Raw genomic sequence first — 20,665 nt, 5'->3', positions numbered from 1 at the left:
TTTGGAAATCGGTCCAGGGGCGAGCCATACAGGAAGACTGAGGACCGAGGAGGAAGGGGGAACTCCGAGTGAATGGGCCTTGTTTACGGACGGGTCGAAGAAGGGTGAGGAAAAGCACGCACACTGGGGCTTCATCCTCAAACAGAGCGGGAAAGAGGTTTGTCGCAGTCGCGGCAAAGTTGCCGGAAGCGCGCAGGCAGGGGAAGTAACCGCAGTGCTAGAAGGGCTGTTGGAGGTAACAAAAAGACACATAAATCATGTGCAAGTTATAACCGATAGTTTTTATTGTGCGCAGGCTCTCAAGGAGGATCTAGCCATCTGGGAAGAAAATGGTTATGAGGGAGTGAAAGGGAAAATGGTAGCTCACAGTGAGTTATGGAAGAAAATAGCTGAAATGAGACTTTCATTAAAAATTGATGTTGTCCATCAAAAGGCACACCTTAGGGAAGGGAGCCACTGGCAAGGAAATGACGAGGTTGACCGGTACCTTCAAGAGAGAAGGTTAATAGTTGTAGGAGCAGAAAACTGGAGCAGAACACCACAGGGGAAGGTGGTTCCAGATGAGTCCGTGCTGGGGGTGGCTGCGGCTGTACACCAGGCTATAGGTCATGCTGGCCCCCTGCCCACGAGGAAAGCGCTGGAAAAGCTGGAGCTTTGGATTCCTGATAGAACAATCCGAGCCGTGTTGCGGGACTGTGAGGTGTGCAATATGTACAATGCAGGAAGACGAGGGAAACGGGCAGACGGATTAACCATTAAAAGCTCCGTGCCCTGGGGGTCAATTTGCATGGACGTGGCTGGTCCTCTGGGGGTGAACGGAGCTAAAGGTGAGAAATATCTGATTGTACTTGTCGATTCCATGTCAGGTTATTTGGGACTTAATGCTGTGAGAAAGGCTAATGCTAACAGTGTACTGAAGACACTGAATGACAGCTGTATGTGGCTGGGAATACCCAATGAATTAAGAACAGATAATGGGACGCATTTTAAGAATGCTAAAGTTGATGAATGGTGCAGGAAATGGGGAATTATGAGAATATTCTCGCCTCCTTACACGCCTCAAGCAAATGGGGTAGCAGAAAGAACAATTGGGTTGGTTAAAAACTGGCTCGGGAAAAATGCCAATGGGAAGGAGTGGAGCACAAAGCTGGTGGAATTGGCAGTGAGTTTAAATGGGCGGAGCCGCACAGCTCGACTGTCTCCGTCGGAAGAATTGAATCAACGCCCAGCCATAGCTCAACATGCAAAAAGGGAACAAAAGCTGTCAGCGCCGCAAAAAGAGGAATGTCCTTTTACAGTGGGTCAGCAAGTTTGGATTAAGTCAAGAGACTCATCCAACAACACAGCAGTTAAGCCTAAATACGAGCGGCCTGACATTGTTGAAGAAATTTTGGACAGAAACACAGTCCGATTGAAAAAGAAAGGAATTCAAGGCGTGGAGCAGCTCAAAGCTACATCCAGCTCAAGCCAGGAAATAACCAGGGAATTAGAATGGCCACGAACATCGCCGACATCCCGCCCTTCATCAAGCTAGCTTCAATCAAGGGTGCGGTAATTGCACGCCGCTCGCCAAGAGGTATGATGGCCGGATTGGCAGATTGCATTTTGGAAAATGCAAAGTGTGGATTTTTAACCACAGCGGTGGAGGAATTTAAATGGAGGAATGCAGAGGAGAAATGTGTGATTTGTCTGTGTTCTAACACCTTGCCGACCAAGTGGACCGGGACTGGATTCAGGAGACCTCAGGCTGAACCACTCCAGATGCCTCGGTGGACAGGAGAGAGGGGTGATCCACTGTTTCCTGTCAAAATCCTGGATGAGGTAATATGTGAGGAGTGCCAGATCAAAAAATTGCCCCGTATGAAGGTTTATACGCAATGGGAAGTAGGAAAGGGGGCATTGCAGCTGGTTCGGCCTGGACAAAGTTGTGGATGCACCTGGGATGGACAAGCTCTGAAACACTGCGCCCAGTGTCGGGACTGCGAGGCCAAAGGCTATCTGGTAAGTGGAAACGAATCCGAGGGTTGGCAGCTTACGTCTGCCATTACACCACTGGTTAGACTCCGTCCGGCCTTGAGGGCCCACGGAGGAATTAAGGCGCTAGATAGTTATTTGGCACCAGACAGACTTAACGAGCTCATGCCTGAGAATTGGCCTTGGCAGGTAGCACCTCTTAACCTAGCACCGCTTATGAGCAACTCTGTCCCTGAATATCTGGAAATAGATGTGCAAATTGGTCGGGCGGAAGAAATCACAGAAGAGGAAATTGCGAGGGGACCTTGGGCTCCTAAAGTATGGGCCTCTCTCGTTGGGCAAATTCTGGCACGCACGGACACCCCTCTTGAGGAGGTCCCAGGGCCGGTAATGGACAAAAATTGGTATGCGCATGACATGTATTGCTATACCACAGTTTTGGACCCGAGCCCTAAAAAACTGCAGTACAGGAAAAAAGAGTTAGTGTACTGCTTGGCACCAAGACCGCCACGATGGCAGGAAGGACGGAGAGAACAAATCCCGAACGAGCTGCGACTGGATTCAGCCATGGTAACAGTCACCGTAAACATGGCTGTAGTGCCATATGAAGGAATTTATTCCATCTCTATGGAATTGAGTGCGATCCCTATTCTTGAATGGCTGGCGATACAGGAGAGGAAAAGACAAAGTTTTGAGGAATTCTTGGCATTAAGGTATATTGTCCTTAAAGACGCCTGCACATCAACCGCAGACCTATGTCTGGGGGGAGAAGCAGAAGCGGAACCCCCGACAATTGACCTAACCACCGCCATGGAGGAAGAAACACAGCCACATCAGGATGACAGCGCAGAACAAAGCGCACCCCCTCCCCCTCCTGCTAGTATTGAGCAACCAAGATGTGTTCTTCATATAGGAGGGAGGAGGCGAAGGATCCACGTGCTGTCTCAGCTGAGCAGACCCAGCAGAGATTTGGGATTTGCACCTCGCGCACCGGAGTAGCAACCATGACTGAAACAAGGCAGCCTGAAGAAAATCACCCCTTTATCACGAGCTATTTGACCTTAAATGAATTAATGGCCCATCGGGAGAACCCGACCTATAATCCACGGTGCGACTACGACATATCCTGTAAAGGTAAGGGCTCAAATAATTATTGGATTGAAACTGAAATGTCATTTAGGAATGGTGATTTGGGACAAAAAAAGGTCAGTACAAAAGACCTACAAATTAAATGGGGTTGGATGCCGCACCATTCTGAGGCTGCAATGTGGTGCGAAGATAGTGGTGCTTTAAATGTAACCAATTGGCAATGGCAAGAAATAGAAGCCACAAAATTCCCCACAGGAGCCCCTTGGATTCTGAACATTCATTATGATAAAGAATATGTCTACAGATGGGGACCAAATTATTATGATAATGTACAGCCCCCATACGTAGATGTGAGATCCCACAGCTTGTCCCTGATTTGGACAAATGATGAATGTATGTATCGCGAGGTTGAAATGCGCCGGCAAGAGCCTAAATGGAAAGGTGGAATTGGCCGTCTAATTGAAAATTCTACTGATTACTTACCGGTACAGGTGAGGAAAGAAGAATTCAAAATTGATTGGAAAAACAACTACAGTTGTTTAGGCAATCACGGGTTCGTCAAAGACTCGTGGTGGAAAATAACATCTTTAATTAACCACAATGAACAACCAGTGTATGAGGAATTGGTGCAAGTAAAAGTGGTAAAAAGTGAACAATTGGAATTTTGGTGGATGTCCAACAAATGGAATCCTGACAATCCTCCTAGGAACACATCGTGGGCGTTTCAGGGACCCGCCCCAGTTCCAGGGGTGATTAAAGTAGTTACTTGGAAGTGGCTCGATCGTAAAGTGTGCCCTAACTTGACCGGGGCACAAGGGCAGAGGTGGCAAAAGGCCCCCTACTACGCAGATTGGTGGAGCAAGGAAGCATGGGATGAGGACACAGTGTCATACACATCGGATTCATCTTGTGATGCTACTAATTATCATCCCCTTCGACCTGGTAAAAGGGCAATAAGGCACGAAGAGAAAAAATTTGAAAAGGCCCTGAAGCAACTTGAAGTAGAAGCTCCTGTGTCCAAAGGAGGAAGTCGCAAACTTAAGGCCCCCACCTTTGTGTATCGCGGAACGGCTGCCAAGGAACTTCCTCCGCCAGCAGACGGCCGCGATGACGACCAACCGTCAACAACACGAAAGGCGAGAAGACAGAAAACCAAGAAGCAAAGGTAAGTAACATATACCTTTTCAACCTCCAGGCCCTAAATTATCCATGCCACAAAGAGATTTTAATTATGAGAGTGAAGACGTGACTTCTGTTGAATATTGGTGTAGCAAAGATATGCACTGGAGGAGTAATGACATGTCACGGACAATGTATCAAATTGAACAAACGATCGATCAATGGGGAAGATTACAGTGGTATCATGGTGTTTCCAATCGATTTGCCTACCAGCGTTACCCCAAGCCATTAATAATACCAAGAGTGGTCAGGAAAATTAAAGATAGAGAAATGCCTGCAAAACTTCCCTGGATATTAAATTCAGTGACAATTGGCCATGCTTTAAAAATACGCTGGGGCCCAAATTATTATGATAACTGTCAACCCATGTATTTTGAAATAACTATACAAGGATTGCTGCTCTTTACAACGAGCGAGCACATGTTTCACTTCCTAAAAGAGCGCCCTCATGGCAACATGCACTTTTACGTGATTGAAAATGTAACAATGCCGTTAAGAATGACAGAGAGAAGTGGAGAGTTTGTATGCAAAAAATATACCAAACCTCCTTTTAAATGTTTTGCAAGTTTGAGTCAGTATGGTCCGCTATGGTGGAAATTGACCTCGGTTGTAACTGAACAAAACCAGCCCTTGTGGGAAGAGCTCATTTTGGTCAGGAAAGGAAGATATAATAAAGATTCGGAAATATCAGAGGAAGAGCAGGAATTGATAAAGAGGGAAATTGTGCTGTAGGCTACAACTGGAATAGGTCTAAAAATAGTGGAGATCAGTCTTAAAGTAACAAATAAAGATTTGTTTGGTTGTTTGAAAACCTTAGGGAGCATAAATAACACCAGTTTATTTGGGCTGACTGCTCAGGTCCAAAGCACGGCAAGGCGGGCTCAGAAATACGCCAAAAAGGCTGATCTAGGGGAATGTTGAAATAGGTATGAAACCTAATTGAAATATCCCACCACTAGTAGTTACTAATAAAAGTTAGCTAAAGTAATAGCCCTTTTGTTAGTAGAGAAGAAGTGACTCTGTAACCAGAGGCATTGAGTAACCAGAGGCTATAGTAAGTCCCTGACCCTCTATGCGCAAGAGGGAGGCAACTGAAAAAATAGCTTCGACCTACAACTATTGTAAAATCGTAAGGCAGCAGAATGCAAAGGCCAAGCGAATCCAGTGAAGATTTAGTGACCTCGGGTCAAGAAGGGCCTGAGGCACTACAACAGTCAGTTCATGGACAACCTCATATTCAAACACGGCTTTTTCTTCATGGGCAAGGTATAGGAAATTGGCATCATGAAAGAAGAGAAGCAATTAACTGTCTAAACCCGTCTATCCCCCCAGATAAACTCGGAGGGTTGATAGAAGATACTATTCAGGATAAAGGCATTTTTTATGCTGAACTCACAGGACAGGGATATTTGCTAACTGCTGTAGTTAAACATCCAAGTGTTGGACAGACAAAAGAAAAAGGTGAAATATGGCTAAAGTGGTGGGTGGAAATATTCAGAGAATATAATGTTGTGCAATTGGTCAGCACCCAACCAGAATTTGATCCGGTGGTAAAAATGCTCGCCGCAACAGCCCAGATAGAAGGGAAGTTGATAAAGCCTAGTGAAACGAGAGCTATGCCCCGCTTAAAAGAGTATCAACCACTATTGGATCAAATAACCGAAATAGCAGTATATCGAAAACAGAGAAATATACTGGAAAGTGGAAGTGAAATTGATTCAGGTGATGAACGCGAACAAATTACAATGGAAGGTATAGACACAGAATATGACAACAAAGAAAGTGAGTGGCAGGCTAGAGAGGAAGTGAGACATAAAGCACGAACTCAAAAAATGAGTCCTCTTCGGCTGCAGCCTCCGCTAATTCCTTTGCCGGATGAAACCACCAAAAAAGTGAATGTAGGAAATGGTATAATGCTATGTCAATTCCATGGAAATGTGTGGGAGATTGGTGGAAGCGCTCTTATTGTTCTCACAGATGTAAAACTCAGGCCGTACAATAGTAGATTCAGGGCGAGTTTAAAATCGTCAGCTGGAATAGATTATGAAAGAGAGAGAAGAGACATACGGAGCCAAGCTCCAATTGAGGAAATATCTGATGCAAGGGATTACAGAATAACAAGTGGAGGAAGTTCTAACTTTTACATGATAGTTCATTGCCCAGGGCAAAAATGGACTCCAGAATTAAATCAAAGAGCATATATAAAACATGTGATGAAACTTTTGGAGGGGGCTATAAATGGAGCTATTGATCAGGAAGCTACGCGAGTCGTGATCGATGTAAACGGTATAAGATCAGGAAGAATGTTGTGGACAATAGCCGAGTCGGTGGCCCTAGGGGCCTTTAGGCTGCAGATCGCGACCCCTGTCACCCAGCTTCCAGATACAGAGTTTGTGGTGGCCATATCACAAGAACAGCATAACAGGAGGGAGGCCGAGGCCATGGAGAGATGGACCGCACGAGCCTTGCAGGAGGCCAGGCTGCAACTGAAGGAGGAAGCGCAGCGTCAGAAGCGGCGCCTGATGAAATCTCCTGAAGGAGCCGGGTCACCGGCGACGGAACAAGGTATGAGCACGCATAATGTAACCTTTGGCCCCCACCCTTCCTCTGTCACAGGTTCATTAGTGAATGTGGCCAAGGAGATGGTGTCAGATGATGAACAACCCGGCCCCAGCGGCCTTCCCACCACGCCTTGGAGGCCCTCGCTACCTGGAGAAGGTAGGGAAAAACTAACGGAGAGTTGGCCAGGTAAGCGGGATCAGACACTTCCTTCCTCTCTTTAGTTTTTCCTCTGGTCACTTGAGGTCTCAATTTATTGGAAGTTTGAGGCTTCTGGGGTTGGCATAAGACTCTGGTTTTGTAACCACGCAGGAGGGGTTTTGTTGGTGCTGGATTTCACTTTGATGGATTGGATGTACTGGCTTCTATGGATCTCACTCTGCCTTATCGATCCTTCCCTCCTTCCTCTCTTAATTTTTCCTCTGGTCTCTTGAGATCTCGCTAAATTTGCTGGAATTTAGAGGCTTCCGGGGTTGGCGTAAGACTTTTATTTTGTAATCATGGGGAAGGCAGGAAGTGTTTGGTCGGTGCTGGATTTCACTTTGATTTATCTTTCTTTTCTCTTTATTTTTTTCTGACCTTTTCTCTGGTCTCCTGACCATTTAAACTTCACGACTCTGGCAAGATTCTGAAGTACCTGGTTAAGGCGAAGGGTAATGGGATATTTATAAGGCTTTAGGTGAATTAATGAGTATAAATTTATACGTATTTGCACGCACACGCACGCACGCACGCGCACGCACGCACGCACGCAAACGCACGCACGCAAACGCACACACGCAAACGCACGCACACACAAACACACAAAAAAAAAAAGAGCAATGATGATAAGACGTTGAATCGGTAAGACTACCGAATGAACAATTCTGAGCTCTTAAAAAAAATAAAAAAAAATAAATAAAAAAAAAAAAAAAAAAAATATATATATATATATATATATATATATATATATATATATATATATATATATATATATATATATATATATATATATGTATACTGCGATTTGCTGGCAACCAGTCCAGGGTGTATCCCGTCTACTGCCAGCTGAGATAGATAGGCTCCAGCACCCCCCGCGACCCTTGTGAGGGATAAGCGGTCAGGAAAATGGATGTATATATATATATATATATATATATATATATATATATATATATATATATATATATATATATATATATATATATATATATATATATATATAGGGCGAACGTCCGCCTCCCAGTTCTGAGGACTCCGGTTCGAGTCCAGGCTCCGGCCTTCCTGGGTGGAGTTTGCATGTTGCCTGCGTGGTCTACTCCGGTCTCCTCCCACATTCCAAAGACATGCATGGCAGGTTAATTGGGCGCTCCGAATTGTCCCTAGGTGTGCTTGTGTGTGTGTGTGTGTGTGTGTGTGAATGGTTGTTCGTCTCTGTGTGCCCTGCGATTGGCTGGCAACCAGTCCAGGGTGTCCCCCGCCTACTGCCCAGAGCCAGCTGAGATAGGCGCCAGCACCCCCCGCGATCCTTGTGAGGAATAAGCGGTCAAGAAAATGGATGGATGGATGGATGGATAGCTGATTTATTTAGTATTGGAACGTTTGAATGCTGTTATTTGTTTTGTGCTGTAAAAAAACATCCATAATAATATCATCCAATTAATCGTCCAGGCCCAGTTATGACATGAATGATATCCAAACTTAAATCTTTTTGTTTCTGGTTTTGCAGATTCTTCAGTATGACATGTGGAAGCAAAAGCTGACTCCTTTGTTTGACTGGGAAGCCTTGAAGGAGAAAATATCCAGGTATATATTCCTGATTGGAATACGTACCTTTTTGTGACTCATCGCAGTCTCTGGACTGACTCCGCTGCTCTTCCTTTCCCATGTGCCTTTCAGGAGCGGCGTTAAGAACAGTCTGCTTTTGGCGTGCATGCCCGCAACTGCCACTGCCCAGATCCTCGGGAACAATCAGTCCATCGAACCTTACGACAGCAACATTTACACCCACAGGGTGCTCTCGGAGGAGTTTCAGATCAGCAATATTCATGGTTCAGTATTTATGAATTTACTTATTTGCAATTTTCTTCACCTATTCATTTTTTTGGCTCCTTTTCCATGTCTTTTGGGCAGAGTGTTAATCCTCACCTGGTGGAGGATCTTGCAGAGAGAAGACTTTGGAGTGACCAGATGAAAGACAAACTTTTTGCTGAGAACGGCTCCATCCAGGTAACGGGCACATAACCTGATCTCTTTCCTCTTATCAATCCCATAGTTTTCATTTCATATCATTTTATTAGTTTATTTAACAGGGACAAGGCAATCAGACAATAGACACAAAGAAAAGCTTACCGCTGAAGTTGCGCATACAAAGCTGCCCAATCACAACAATCACACATGCTCATCATTCAGATCCAGAAGATCTGAACAATTCAGTTTTTACAATTTCAGTCCATCCATTTTGTTATTTAAATGACATCTTGAATATTTTATTTCCGATGTTTGACATCAACCGGATAATTTCCAGTCAATCCTGTAGGCGACCCTGATACGATCTAGCAGCCTGCGCCGCTCCCAGTCCTTGAGTCAAGGGCTCGTCCGGCGTCTCAATCACACATGCGTCCACCTGGTGTACTTTTTTATTTTATTTTATTTTTTAAGCAGTTTGAGGTCAATGTTGACACGATCTTTCAGAAAAGCTGCACAATTAAAGTAAATCTCTTTTCTGTCTCTCTCAAGCTACAGTCGCAGTCAGGCAGTGGGGCACACGCAAGGAGTATGAGCTCCTCTCATAGATCATGATACTTGGGGACGATTTTATTATCCTTTCCCTGTAACAAAAAGCACATGGGGTTGCACAAAGAGCTCAATGAAGCAACTTGTTTTCAGCTGTTTTATGAGAACTGTTGTGATTTCATGCCAACATTTCCAGGTAGGGAACGGCTGGCGTTATCCGGCAGGAGGTGGAGTAACGAGTGGTTTGCAGGATGTGAGGTTCTAAATGAGAGCTCATTGTGGCCAGTTTGCAGGCTTGCCATACTCATCCTCCTACTGGGCTCGGTGAACACAGAAGCAGTGGGAACTCTTCAGAACCCATTAACAAGAAAAAGCTTTTTGCTTTTGAGTGACAAGCTGCTGCATATGGGGAATGTGTCTGTTGTGTTCTGTACATGTATTTCTAAGTTCCTAATAGAACAGAAAACACACACCCACTTACATAGTGACAGCATTAAATTAACACTTTCTATGCTCCCTTCATGTCCCTGCTAAAAAAAATAAAAACATCATAGACCAGCATGGGTCCTAAACCAGCATTTGTTGTGTTTTCTTTTCATGCTGGTAGCTGGTGACACCAACATAGACCAGCACACGCTGATTTACACTGATTGCTGGTGAATAGCATGCTGGTCTTGCTGGTGCTGGTCCATGCTGGTAGTTGCATGGTTACACTAGCATAGACCAGCATTTGCTGGTACTCTGCTGGTTTTTGATGAAGAGCATGCTGGTCTTGCTGGAGTCAACAGGTATCAGATTCCTTTAATGGTATAGGTCTGTCAATTAGCACTGAACAACATTCTATGGTGATAGGAGTCAGACTGTAAGATAAGATCACAAAAGCATTTTTGAATGAGTTCAGATTTAAATGACCACAATTATTAATTTATTTAATTAATCCGATTAAGGCTGCACATTTATCAATACTCGTGACATATTTGGCAACAATTAGGATGGTTGGTGCTTTAAGGAAGTAGATTGAATTCCAACAAAACGAATACAAGAACATTGATAATTCGGGGGGTGCTAGAGCCTATCCCAGCTGGCTTTGGACAGTAGGCGGGGTACACCCTGGACTATATATATATATATATATATATATATATATATATATATATATATATATATATATATATATATATATATATATATATATATATATATATATATATATATATGTATATATATATATATATATATATATATATATATATATCTGCGATTGGTTGGCAACCAGTCCAGGGTGTCCCCCGCCTACTGCCCAGAGCCAGCTGAGATAGGCGCCAGCACCCCCCGCGACCCTTGTGAGGAATAAGCGGTCAAGAAAATGGATGGATGGATATATATATATATATATATATATATATATATATATATATATATATATATATATATTAGGGGTGTTAAAAAAATCGATTCGGCAATATATCGCGATACTACAGCACGCAATTCTCGAATCGATTCAATAGGCAGCGGAATCGATTTTGTAACATCCATTTTTGATGGAAAAATATTCAACAAAACGTCTAACTTTCACACCTTAAGCATGGAAGAATGTTATATTAATGGAACATGAAGCCTTAATATTTTATTTCAACGCTGTTCAAACATGAAAAATGTTACAACCTGTTTGTTAAATACAGTGGCTTACAGTTATAAGACTGAAGTTTCAGATCAATAAATAATAAATTTTCATTTAGGGGGGTGACCGGCTCTGGCAAAAGGGTCCGCATGTGCAAAAAAAATAAAAATTGAGATATTGATATGTAGCCCAGTTGTAAGTGTATCCACAGTTTGATTTCATTATTATTTATTCTGGTGTTTAAAATGTTAAGTTCATTTACGTAAATGTATGTTTGTTTTGAGCATCAATAATTGAAGATGTAAATTTGCTTTATTTTTGGATGCATACAAGGTCTCGCGTTATTTTGGAGCGCGCATTTTCGTTTCCGGGGTTGTACTTCCGGGTCATTCAAGAGGAAAAGGAACGATGCAGCTGGCGTGACCGCATGGTCAGTACAGTTCAATTTATGTTAAGGACACACGGACTTCAAGATTTCAAGACCTTTTAATTCCCTCTTTTGTGGCAGCAGCCAACGAGGTATTTTGTTTTCCCTTCACTGTGTGAATTTATTAGCTATTGTGTAGCCATACGTTTTGTTCATTGTACTGTATTATTATTTCTGTACAGTTTTCACGGTCAGATGGAGAGACGCTTCATTAAACCAGTAAAAGAAAGCTACTTGAGTTTGTCTTGCCTCGAGAGGGAGTTACAGTGAAAACTCGAAGCTGCAGTGAAAACTCGCTGCTAAGGAGTGAACCTCGCTGCTACGTTGAAACGCCGCGGCTAAGGAGTGACAACGTGACGTTCAAGAGAGAAAGCTCGACATTTTCACCACCGCAAGAAGGCACAAGATGGCGCCGCGGACTGTTTCGCTGCACGTCGAACAGCTCGTCGGACAACAACGGTGACGTCATTGCTTCAATGGCGCACGGGAAAAGCTAAGCGCAGTTCGCATTTCACACACATACAAGGCAAGAAGATTGCATAGTAGCAACATTTACATAAAGAAGCCACAAGAAAAGCTTTGACTGTTGATAAGATACCAGTCTAAGGGAAGGGCGATTTTGTAATTGTGCTATATTTACTGTGTGAGTGAATTGTGGATTGATACTGTAATAATTACAAATAGTCAATAGGGGTCGACATTTGTCAAGTTTTCATTATTTTGCAGTATTTAGTGACTGGGGCATATATATTTGTGTGAATTTCAAGATAGTAAGCCGACTGAATTTCTGTTTATGCATTGTATTGAAAATAAGTGTGCTTTAAGGTTTATAGTACAAATTTAACTTAAGTTAATAATAATTCTTTGATACATTTAAATAAGTTCAGATCATTTAAAAGGAAATAACCATTTTATTTCACAAGTAGTCACACAGCAAGCAGTAATAGTTTTTGGCTTACAGATTCCTTATATTAATTTTCTTAGTTTTTATTTGCATACAAGTGTAGGTTTGCTACAAGATGTCAACTAAAGGAAAGCTTACTGATACAGAAGTCAGTGATAGTGAAGTTGAATTACAACAGGTTACCAGGCAGTTAAGGGATATTCCTAGTGATGAAGACTTTCAAGAGCAGCCTGAAAAGAGTCAAGTCAGTAACACTTCTGAAAAGAAAATAAGAAGAAGTGAAAGGTGCAGAACTCTGACAGAGAAAGGAAGAGGAATGCAAGAAGAGAAAATTAAAGGTCTTAAACGAAGATTCAATTTTGCATATGACAAATGGAAATACAGTGTGAAATTTGCCAGAAAGAAACTAGTACAAGTCACAGAGCCATTGACGGATGATGAACTCCATCACATCATTTCTGAAGACCATAGTTATGCTGCAGATGTCCAGCGCATATATGATGAACTACGGCAAATCGAATTACCAGATCAGGAAACTCGCCGGAGAGTTGATCTATGCATCCAAGTATCCAATTTCATCTCTCACAGAGCCGCAAAACAACTAGATAGACATACATTTGAAGAAGATGATGGATGGCCTGAAGTAGGTTCTCTGTTCAACTCTAGTGTCTGTTCTCTCATCTCTGGCTCTAAGAGGTCCTCACTACATACAAGTGGGTCAGCTGAAAGACGACAAGAAGCTGCTGCTGAGGCTGCTGCAAGCCATGCTGTTCTCAAAGTGTCTCAAGAACAAGAAAGAGAACAACAAGAAATACAGCGCCTGCAAGAGGAGTCAATGAACAAATTAGCTGAACAAGAGGCGGCAGCTGTAAAGCGTCGTTTGGAAAGAGAAGCTGAAGAGTTGAAACGAAGAATCCAAATAGAAGAAGAGGAAGCTAAAATCAAAGCTCAAATTAGGGCAGAACATGCAGCTCTCCAAAGAACCCTTGATGAAAGGAAAAGAAAGGTACAGCAGTTGGAGACAATGAAAAGTCTAAGTGCAGCACAAGCGAGAATCGAAGTATACGATCAGGTGGAGGTTGCACAAGAAGAGAAAGACATACTGGGTGGTGAGTTGAGAACAGTCAAACAAGTGCCTGCTTCTACAAGTCCTCCGTCCCCATATGTGTTCTCTGCATCAAAGGCCCTGATGTCCTCCTCACCTGAAAGTACAGCAGAGCTCGTCAAGGTGCTAGCAGATGCAGTGAGTACCAACCGAATCCCAATCCCTGAGCCTGTAGTATTCAAAGGGGATCCGTTGATGTACAGTGACTGGAAACTGTCATTCCAAGCGCTTATTGAGAAGAAGAACATTAATGAAAATGAGAAGCTCTACTACCTTCGTAGGTATGTGGATGGAGAAGCAAGGAAAGCAATTGAGGGCTATTTCTTACTTGGCACTCCATCAGCCTATGTTGCCGCATGGGAACTCTTAGATGAGAGATATGGAAACCCATTCACAATTGCACAGTCATATCGAGACAAGCTTCACACGTGGCCCAAAATAGGACCTAAGGAAAGCCTACAGCTGAGAAGCTATACAGATTTCCTTCGCAGTTGTGAGGCCGCGATGACCCACATAAAGGCATTGGGAATCTTGAACGACTGCAACGAGAACAGGAAGATACTCTCAAAGCTGCCGGACTGGTTGATAGCGAGGTGGAATCGGATGTCTGTGGAAATGGAAGAACAGAATGGACATTTTCCCACTTTCAGTCAGTTCGTCACATTCCTAATGAAAGAAGTAAAGATTGCCTGTCATCCAATCACCTCTCTGCAGTCAGTCAAACAAGGAGACGCAGACACCACAAGTGGAAAAAGGAACCAGACCATGGGAGCAAAGGTTCTAGCTACAAACATAGATGAAAAGGATGTCATTACATGTGTCTTTTGTGAGAAGAAGGGACACACCTTGCATACATGCAGAACATTCATGAAAGATGAAGTTCCAAAAAGAACAAGCTTCGTTAAAGAAAATAAGTTGTGTTTCGGTTGTCTCAAGCCTGGCCACTACTCAAAGAAATGCAGCAGCAGAAATGAGTGTGATGTGTGCCACAAGCGGCACCCAACCTGCCTGCATGAGGACAGAGTCAAGGTTGACAAGAATCCAACACAAACAAAAGAGAAGCAAAGTCAAGGTCAAGAGGAACCTGAATGTGTCCCTCCTGAACAAACTACTACAGTCGCCATAGCACATAGAGCAATTGTTGGTGAGGCTGGCACGATTACCTCTGCAATACTTCCTGTCTGGCTCTCAACTACAACTTGTCCAGCTGAAGAAGTCCTCGTGTATGCACTGCTGGATTCTCAGAGCGACTCAACTTTCATTCTCAGCGAAGTAGCTGACACGTTGAAAGCCAAAAAAGATCATATCAAGCTCAAGCTGACTACAATGACGACAACTTCAACAGTAAATTCACAAAAGGTGAACAATCTACAAATCCGTGGCTACTACTCAAGAAAGAAAATCTCCCTACCACCAGCCTATACTAGGGAGTTCATTCCAGCAAACAGAGATCACATCCCTACAAATGAAAATCCGAAAGCCTGGTCCCACCTGGAGCACCTTCAGGAAAGGATTGCGCCTCTTCTGGACTGTCAAGTAGGCCTGCTAATCGGGTACAACTGCTCACAAGCACTTCTACCAAGAGAAGTTGTTTCCGGCAAAGTAAACCAGCCCTACGCACAACGCACAGACCTAGGATGGAGCATTGTGGGATGTGGAAGTCCCTGTGTGGATTACGGAGATGCCATCGGAACAAGTCGTCATATGGAAGTGAGACAAGTGACACCAAATATTGAGTCTTCTACCAGCTTCCGTGCAGAAGTACACTATGTAAGTCGAATTAAAGTAAAAGAAGTAACATCTACAGAAATTATCAAGGTCCTCGAATCCAACTTCTCACAAATAGCAAAGGAAGATAAGCCCATCTCACAGGACGACCTGAAGTTCTTGTCAAAGCCAAAGGAGAGCATCACGCAGAAGGTGAATGGTCACTACGAGATGCCCCTTCCGTTTAGAGAGGAACGACCAGAGTTACCAATCAATAAGGCCAGCACGAAGCCTGAACAGTGGTCCTACATTGCTTCTCACAAGTTTGTTTCGCAAAGACGTTCACATCAAAGAGAGTGCAAGGTGGGAGAAGTTAGCAAAGATGACCAAGAACTTCACAAGCGTTTCCTGTGCTGCACTGAGACAAAGGAAGAGCGGTCATTGCGAGACAATTTAAAGAAGTTCTTGGACTGGACAATATCTCCACAGGCAGTTGCGAGAGTAAAGCGAATGACTAAACACAATGGTTTCAAGCAACGCACAAATGTCTACAAGTATCGAAAAAAGGACAGAAGTTGCCAAAAGTAGAAGGGACTCTAGCGTAAATGACATAATCCTTCTTCAAGATGAGTATTCACCACGTAATGAATGGAAACTAGCAAGAGTCACTGAAGTCTACCCAGGGCAAGATTGTAGGGTTAGAAAGCTGAAGCTACTAGTTTGCCACACCACATACGATAGCAAAAGGAAGGCTACAACCAGTACAGTTCACCTAGAGAGACCCATACACAAGATAGTGACTTTAATAGAAGCAGATTAAGACACTATGGTGAGTCTAATTAATACTTAACTGTTTGCAACTAACTTACCTTTGAGAAGCCAATTGGAGATGGTATATGTTACTTTCAATAAGAAATTCCACAATGTTTGTGTAATTTGGTGGGAGTGTAAGTGTATCCACAGTTTGATTTCATTATTATTTATTCTGGTGTTTAAAATGTTAAGTTCATTTACGTAAATGTATGTTTGTTTTGAGCATCAATAATTGAAGATGTAAATTTGCTTTATTTTTGGATGCATACAAGGTCTCGCGTTATTTTGGAGCGCGCATTTTCGTTTCCGGGGTTGTACTTCCGGGTCATTCAAGAGGAAAAGGAACGATGCAGCTGGCGTGACCGCATGGTCAGTACAGTTCAATTTATGTTAAGGACACACGGACTTCAAGATTTCAAGACCTTTTAATTCCCTCTTTTGTGGCAGCAGCCAACGAGGTATTTTGTTTTCCCTTCACTGTGTGAATTTATTAGCTATTGTGTAGCCATACGTTTTGTTCATTGTACTGTATTATTATTTCTGTACAGTTTTCACGGTCAGATGGAGAGACGCTTCATTAAACCAGTAAAAGAAAGCTACTTGAGTTTGTCTTGCCTCGAGAGGGAGTTACACCAGTGTATATTGATTCAAAGTGTTCAGAAATAGTTGATAAATAATTGTTACAAATAAGTATGTGAGTTCCTTATTTGTTTCGTTTATGTATATTTCCTACCGATTCTTCGGGCGACAAATACGACCTAACTTTATGTAAACTGTCACTATTCTCTATTGTCATTGGGTAAATGTCAAGTTCAGCCAATGTCAGTTATGTTGAGATCGAAGGGGCAGGTCTTATTACAACTGACACTCGGCTGTTGCAGTGGAAAACAAGCTGGAAGGGAGCTAACAAGAGCACAAATTCCATTGAGCTCTATTCAAATGTCTTGTGATTCTCTGTGCTTGTTTTTATTACAGAAGAATTAATGACAGTTGTGGGTTTTTGTTAAATATACAGTGCTCTCAAAGATGTTTTCCATCACGAGTCCTTCTGGTTCTTCTCCACCCTCAAGGTCTGTTTTCAGACAAAATCATCATTCATGGTCTTTTTAACCGTAGGCCTTTGAGGTTAAGTGTTTTTAGACAACACAATGAAAAAAATAGACAACATAATAAAGAAATTATGCAAAATGATTACTGTAGTTTAGAATTAAATTGAAATGATTCCACTCTCTATGCAATTACAAGATTAAATATCTGACTCAATTACATAACACAGTTATTTGACTGTTGAGAACAGATCGAATTACATGCTTGTCAAATTGTTAGTTGGCATACTGAACAAAAAAATCCATCTCTGTGGTCTTTCCTTTTCTGTTTACAGTGTTTTATTTATTTTGGTGAATTTAACTGTTCCTTTTCCCGTGTTGTTACAGTCCTGCACCTTGTGCTTATATCTGACCTCAGGCTGGGTTCAACTGGGTCTGACCAATTGTTTTGAAGACTATTATTTCCCCCCCGGCTTACTTAATGTTCACGCTAGCATTGTTAACATCAAACCAAAAGTTAGCCAGTAAAGCATGCATACAAAGTCAAAACCCACGTGACAAACCGTAACTTTGGAAACAATAACATACAGCTGTCTGCTTGTTTATATGTGCCGGTATTTTTACCAGATGAAATGAACGACATGTCTGTATTTTATCAATAAGCACAAGGGATAAACACAGAAAATGAGGCAGCACTTCTGACAACGGTGTAAAAAATGTTACAACGGTGTAAAAAATGTTAATAGTAGTCACCGTTTTTAACGCTGTGTTCACAGTTCACTGCATGCAAGCCGAATGAGGCCTTCAGCAGGTCTCAATATTATATCCATCCAACAAATTGTTTAGGATCAATTAAGCCAACTTTTAGAGCAAATAAACATCCTCTTTCTTGCACAGTGTTGCTGGTAACGCGTTACTCAAAAAAATTTGCTTTCCAAAGTAACTATTAGTCAAACGCGTTACTTTATTCCACAAAGTAGTCTGATTAAAGTTACTGTCCAGAGATTCAATGCATTACTCCACATTTTCACAAAGAAGACAAACTATCTCACTGTTGTAACAGTCATAAACAACTGCCACTAACTATGAAGATGAGGCAGAGGTCATTGATCACCACACTGAATTCAGCCATGGTCTGGTCGTGAATGGTTTGCGCATTCAAAACAAAAGTGATGATACTTTTACTACTAGTTTTATTAACCAACAGGCACACAACGCAACAAAAAAAGTGTACATTATGGACCATAAAAGTGGTAAAAAAAATAATAATAATTTATTTCCATCCTGGTCCGTGGAGCATTATGGGATGAGGTCGTCTCCGCCCTCTCGCCAGGGGGAGTGACGTCAGACAAGTCACGTTTTCAGTAGTGGACCGGATATCGCGTGGCTGTGAATCGGTTGCGAGTGAGGCTTTATGGTTTTCATAACAATAGCAAGAGTTCTGCGCCGTGCTCTACTTGTTTTGTTTACATTTCAGTAGCATCACTATTCAAGCTACTTCCGTGTTTACAGAGAGCTAGCAAAGTAGCGCTCAGAGACGCTTCATTCCCCGGATGTTGTAAACATAATGCAAAGACGTTACGCACCTTGGGGGGGGAGCCGACCGTCAACGCCGTGCTCGCGACACGGCGCGCGCGCGCACAACGAGTGACAACATGCAACAGTGGAGACAGTTAGCAGAAGCCGGTGCCGTACATCTCGGTATTTCCCATGGCTATCGAGTCCTCTCGGTGCACTTGTATGTCCCGGGCCGGCGTTGGTACTGCGCGCGAGCCAAAAAGAATAACTCCCGTGACGATCCAATGCATGAATTCAAACGACACAGGTATGTCCCACAGCCCAGCTATGCTAAAAGAACACTGCAAGTATCTCATTTCTCAGTTTGTGGCTCCCTGTCAATGTCTACAACTAGCATGAGCAGCAGATAGGAGAACTGAGACGTGCCCGCGATTACGTCATCAAACTCAAAATGAACGACAGCCCAAAAAAACAAAATATAAACAGTAGTGATTCTGTGGTCATCGTGTCTCAGATTAAAAAAAACAAAAAAGATGTCATACATTAACCAAAAATGAATGTCATGGCAAAAGAAAAAGAAAAATTGTTAAAAACAAAAATTGTTGATTAAAAAGGGAAATGAACTTTTGGAAATATTTTTGCATATATTAAGTGGTTAAAATGTGTTTGATAGATTTATTGTTCCATAAGGTGGCTTCATATTCTTTTGGCTGGACGGTAGGTTTATTTCATGTCTTAAATTTATGTTTCTGAAATACTTCACAATGTGCACATATTCTGTTTAATTGTGTTGGTGTCTGTCTAAAGGTTAAATATTTATATTTAACATTAAATTATCAACCTTTTGTTTTCCTGATCCTTATTTTGAAGAGAAAAAAAACACACACAAAAAAAAACAATTATAACTGTCAATAACTACTAATAAATATTTAAACTGATACATTTTTCAGTCATATCGCCCCAGCCCTTTGTTGCGGTATATTTAAATAATTGATTCAAAATATAAAAATATAGAAGACATATTTGTTGTTGTTCACATTTGTAGATACTGTAAAAATTTGTGGTGTTTAAGATTAATGTTTACAAGCAACAAATGTCACTATAAGTTGTGAATATTGAAATGAATCGTATCGAATCGAAAATTGTATCGTTCCCAAACTTAATCGAACCGTATCGAACCGTTCTGTTCTGAAAGATAACCGTTTTTCAATCGAATCGCAACCTGTGTATCGAGATACATATCGAATCGGCCTCATTTCAGAGATTCCCACCCCTAGTTTTCAGCATGCACGAGTCAACTCAAGTGTACACACTGGAATAGCGGAACAAACAGAGGAATTAAGGAGATTTTCATTTTCAACCTGGATAGATTTTTATTTTTTGTTTTATAAAAAGTATTTACAAGAAGTCAAGAGAGACTGCCTATTTTGTTTTTCATTAAAAAAAACGTTATTTTCATGTTAAAAATGCACTTTCAATAAAGTATTTGGAACTCCGTTTCTACCGCATTATTTTTATGTTGAGATGGTGTTATCGGCAGCTGCTGAAAGTAACTAAAAAAGTAACTTTTAATCTAACTTAGTTACTTTTAAAATCAAGTAATCAGTAACGCAATTTAGTTACTTTTAAAACCAAGTAATCAGTAAAGTAACTAAGTTACTTTTTCAAGGTAACTGTGGCAACACTGCTCTTGCATTCAACTGCTCTTCTTCAAAACGGCCAAAGAAATAAATAACCTAACTGTCAAACTGGTTGTGTTAAAACACAATGACAGTTAAACATTAAAATTATATAGCAACACAGAGTACACAAACTGGAAAGGATGTGAAAACATTTCAAACCATTTTATCAAAGTCCAAATCCTCGTATTTTACATATGCAAATGTTTGTTTGTTTTTTCTGATTTCTGTGGTCCATGAATGCAGACGCAAGGTGCTTTAAGAAAAACAAGATATGGTCATGTACTTCAGTGCTGCATTTCTGGACTAAAATCTTGGAAAAGCTCGCT

At 41.9% G+C, this 20,665-nt stretch overlaps 2 protein-coding genes across 7 annotated transcripts; both read left to right on the top strand.

Annotated features, from left to right (window-relative positions):
• Positions 1-1,292: 1,292 nt before the first annotated feature.
• Positions 1,293-10,088, top strand: LOC144019732 (ribonucleoside-diphosphate reductase large subunit-like). 5 transcript variants are annotated; one of them, XM_077522986.1, is made up of 6 exons: positions 1,293-3,108; positions 4,087-6,960; positions 8,510-8,586; positions 8,680-8,831; positions 8,914-9,009; positions 9,713-10,088. In XM_077522986.1, the coding sequence occupies exons 2-3, from the start codon at positions 5,385-5,387 to the stop codon at positions 8,521-8,523; spliced, it is 1,590 nt and encodes a 529-aa protein (XP_077379112.1). In that variant the 5' UTR covers positions 1,293-3,108; positions 4,087-5,384; the 3' UTR covers positions 8,524-8,586; positions 8,680-8,831; positions 8,914-9,009; positions 9,713-10,088. The 5 variants fall into 5 exon arrangements, with proteins under 5 accessions (XP_077379112.1, XP_077379115.1, XP_077379116.1 ...); XM_077522989.1 differs by having other exon boundaries at positions 1,293-4,228; positions 6,859-6,960; XM_077522990.1 differs by having other exon boundaries at positions 1,293-4,228; positions 6,660-6,960.
• Positions 10,089-11,346: 1,258 nt separating this feature from the next.
• LOC144019705 (uncharacterized) lies at positions 11,347-16,721 on the top strand. Of its 2 annotated transcripts, XR_013283744.1 has the most exons (3): positions 11,347-11,656; positions 11,747-16,551; positions 16,642-16,714. XR_013283744.1 is itself a non-coding variant. In XM_077522936.1 (2 exons), exon 2 carries the CDS (start codon positions 12,584-12,586, stop codon positions 15,866-15,868), a length of 3,285 nt encoding a protein of 1,094 aa, XP_077379062.1. In that variant the 5' UTR covers positions 11,347-11,656; positions 11,747-12,583; the 3' UTR covers positions 15,869-16,721. The 2 variants fall into 2 exon arrangements, 1 of the variants encoding a protein (XP_077379062.1); XM_077522936.1 differs by having other exon boundaries at positions 11,747-16,721.
• The last annotated feature ends 3,944 nt before the right edge of the window (positions 16,722-20,665 follow it).

Source organism: Festucalex cinctus, chromosome 5, assembly GCF_051991245.1.
Source record: "Festucalex cinctus isolate MCC-2025b chromosome 5, RoL_Fcin_1.0, whole genome shotgun sequence".
Classification (NCBI taxonomy): domain Eukaryota; kingdom Metazoa; phylum Chordata; class Actinopteri; order Syngnathiformes; family Syngnathidae; genus Festucalex; species Festucalex cinctus.
Note: the sequence above shows the minus strand (reverse complement) of the source record. Positions and strands in the feature narration are given on the sequence as shown.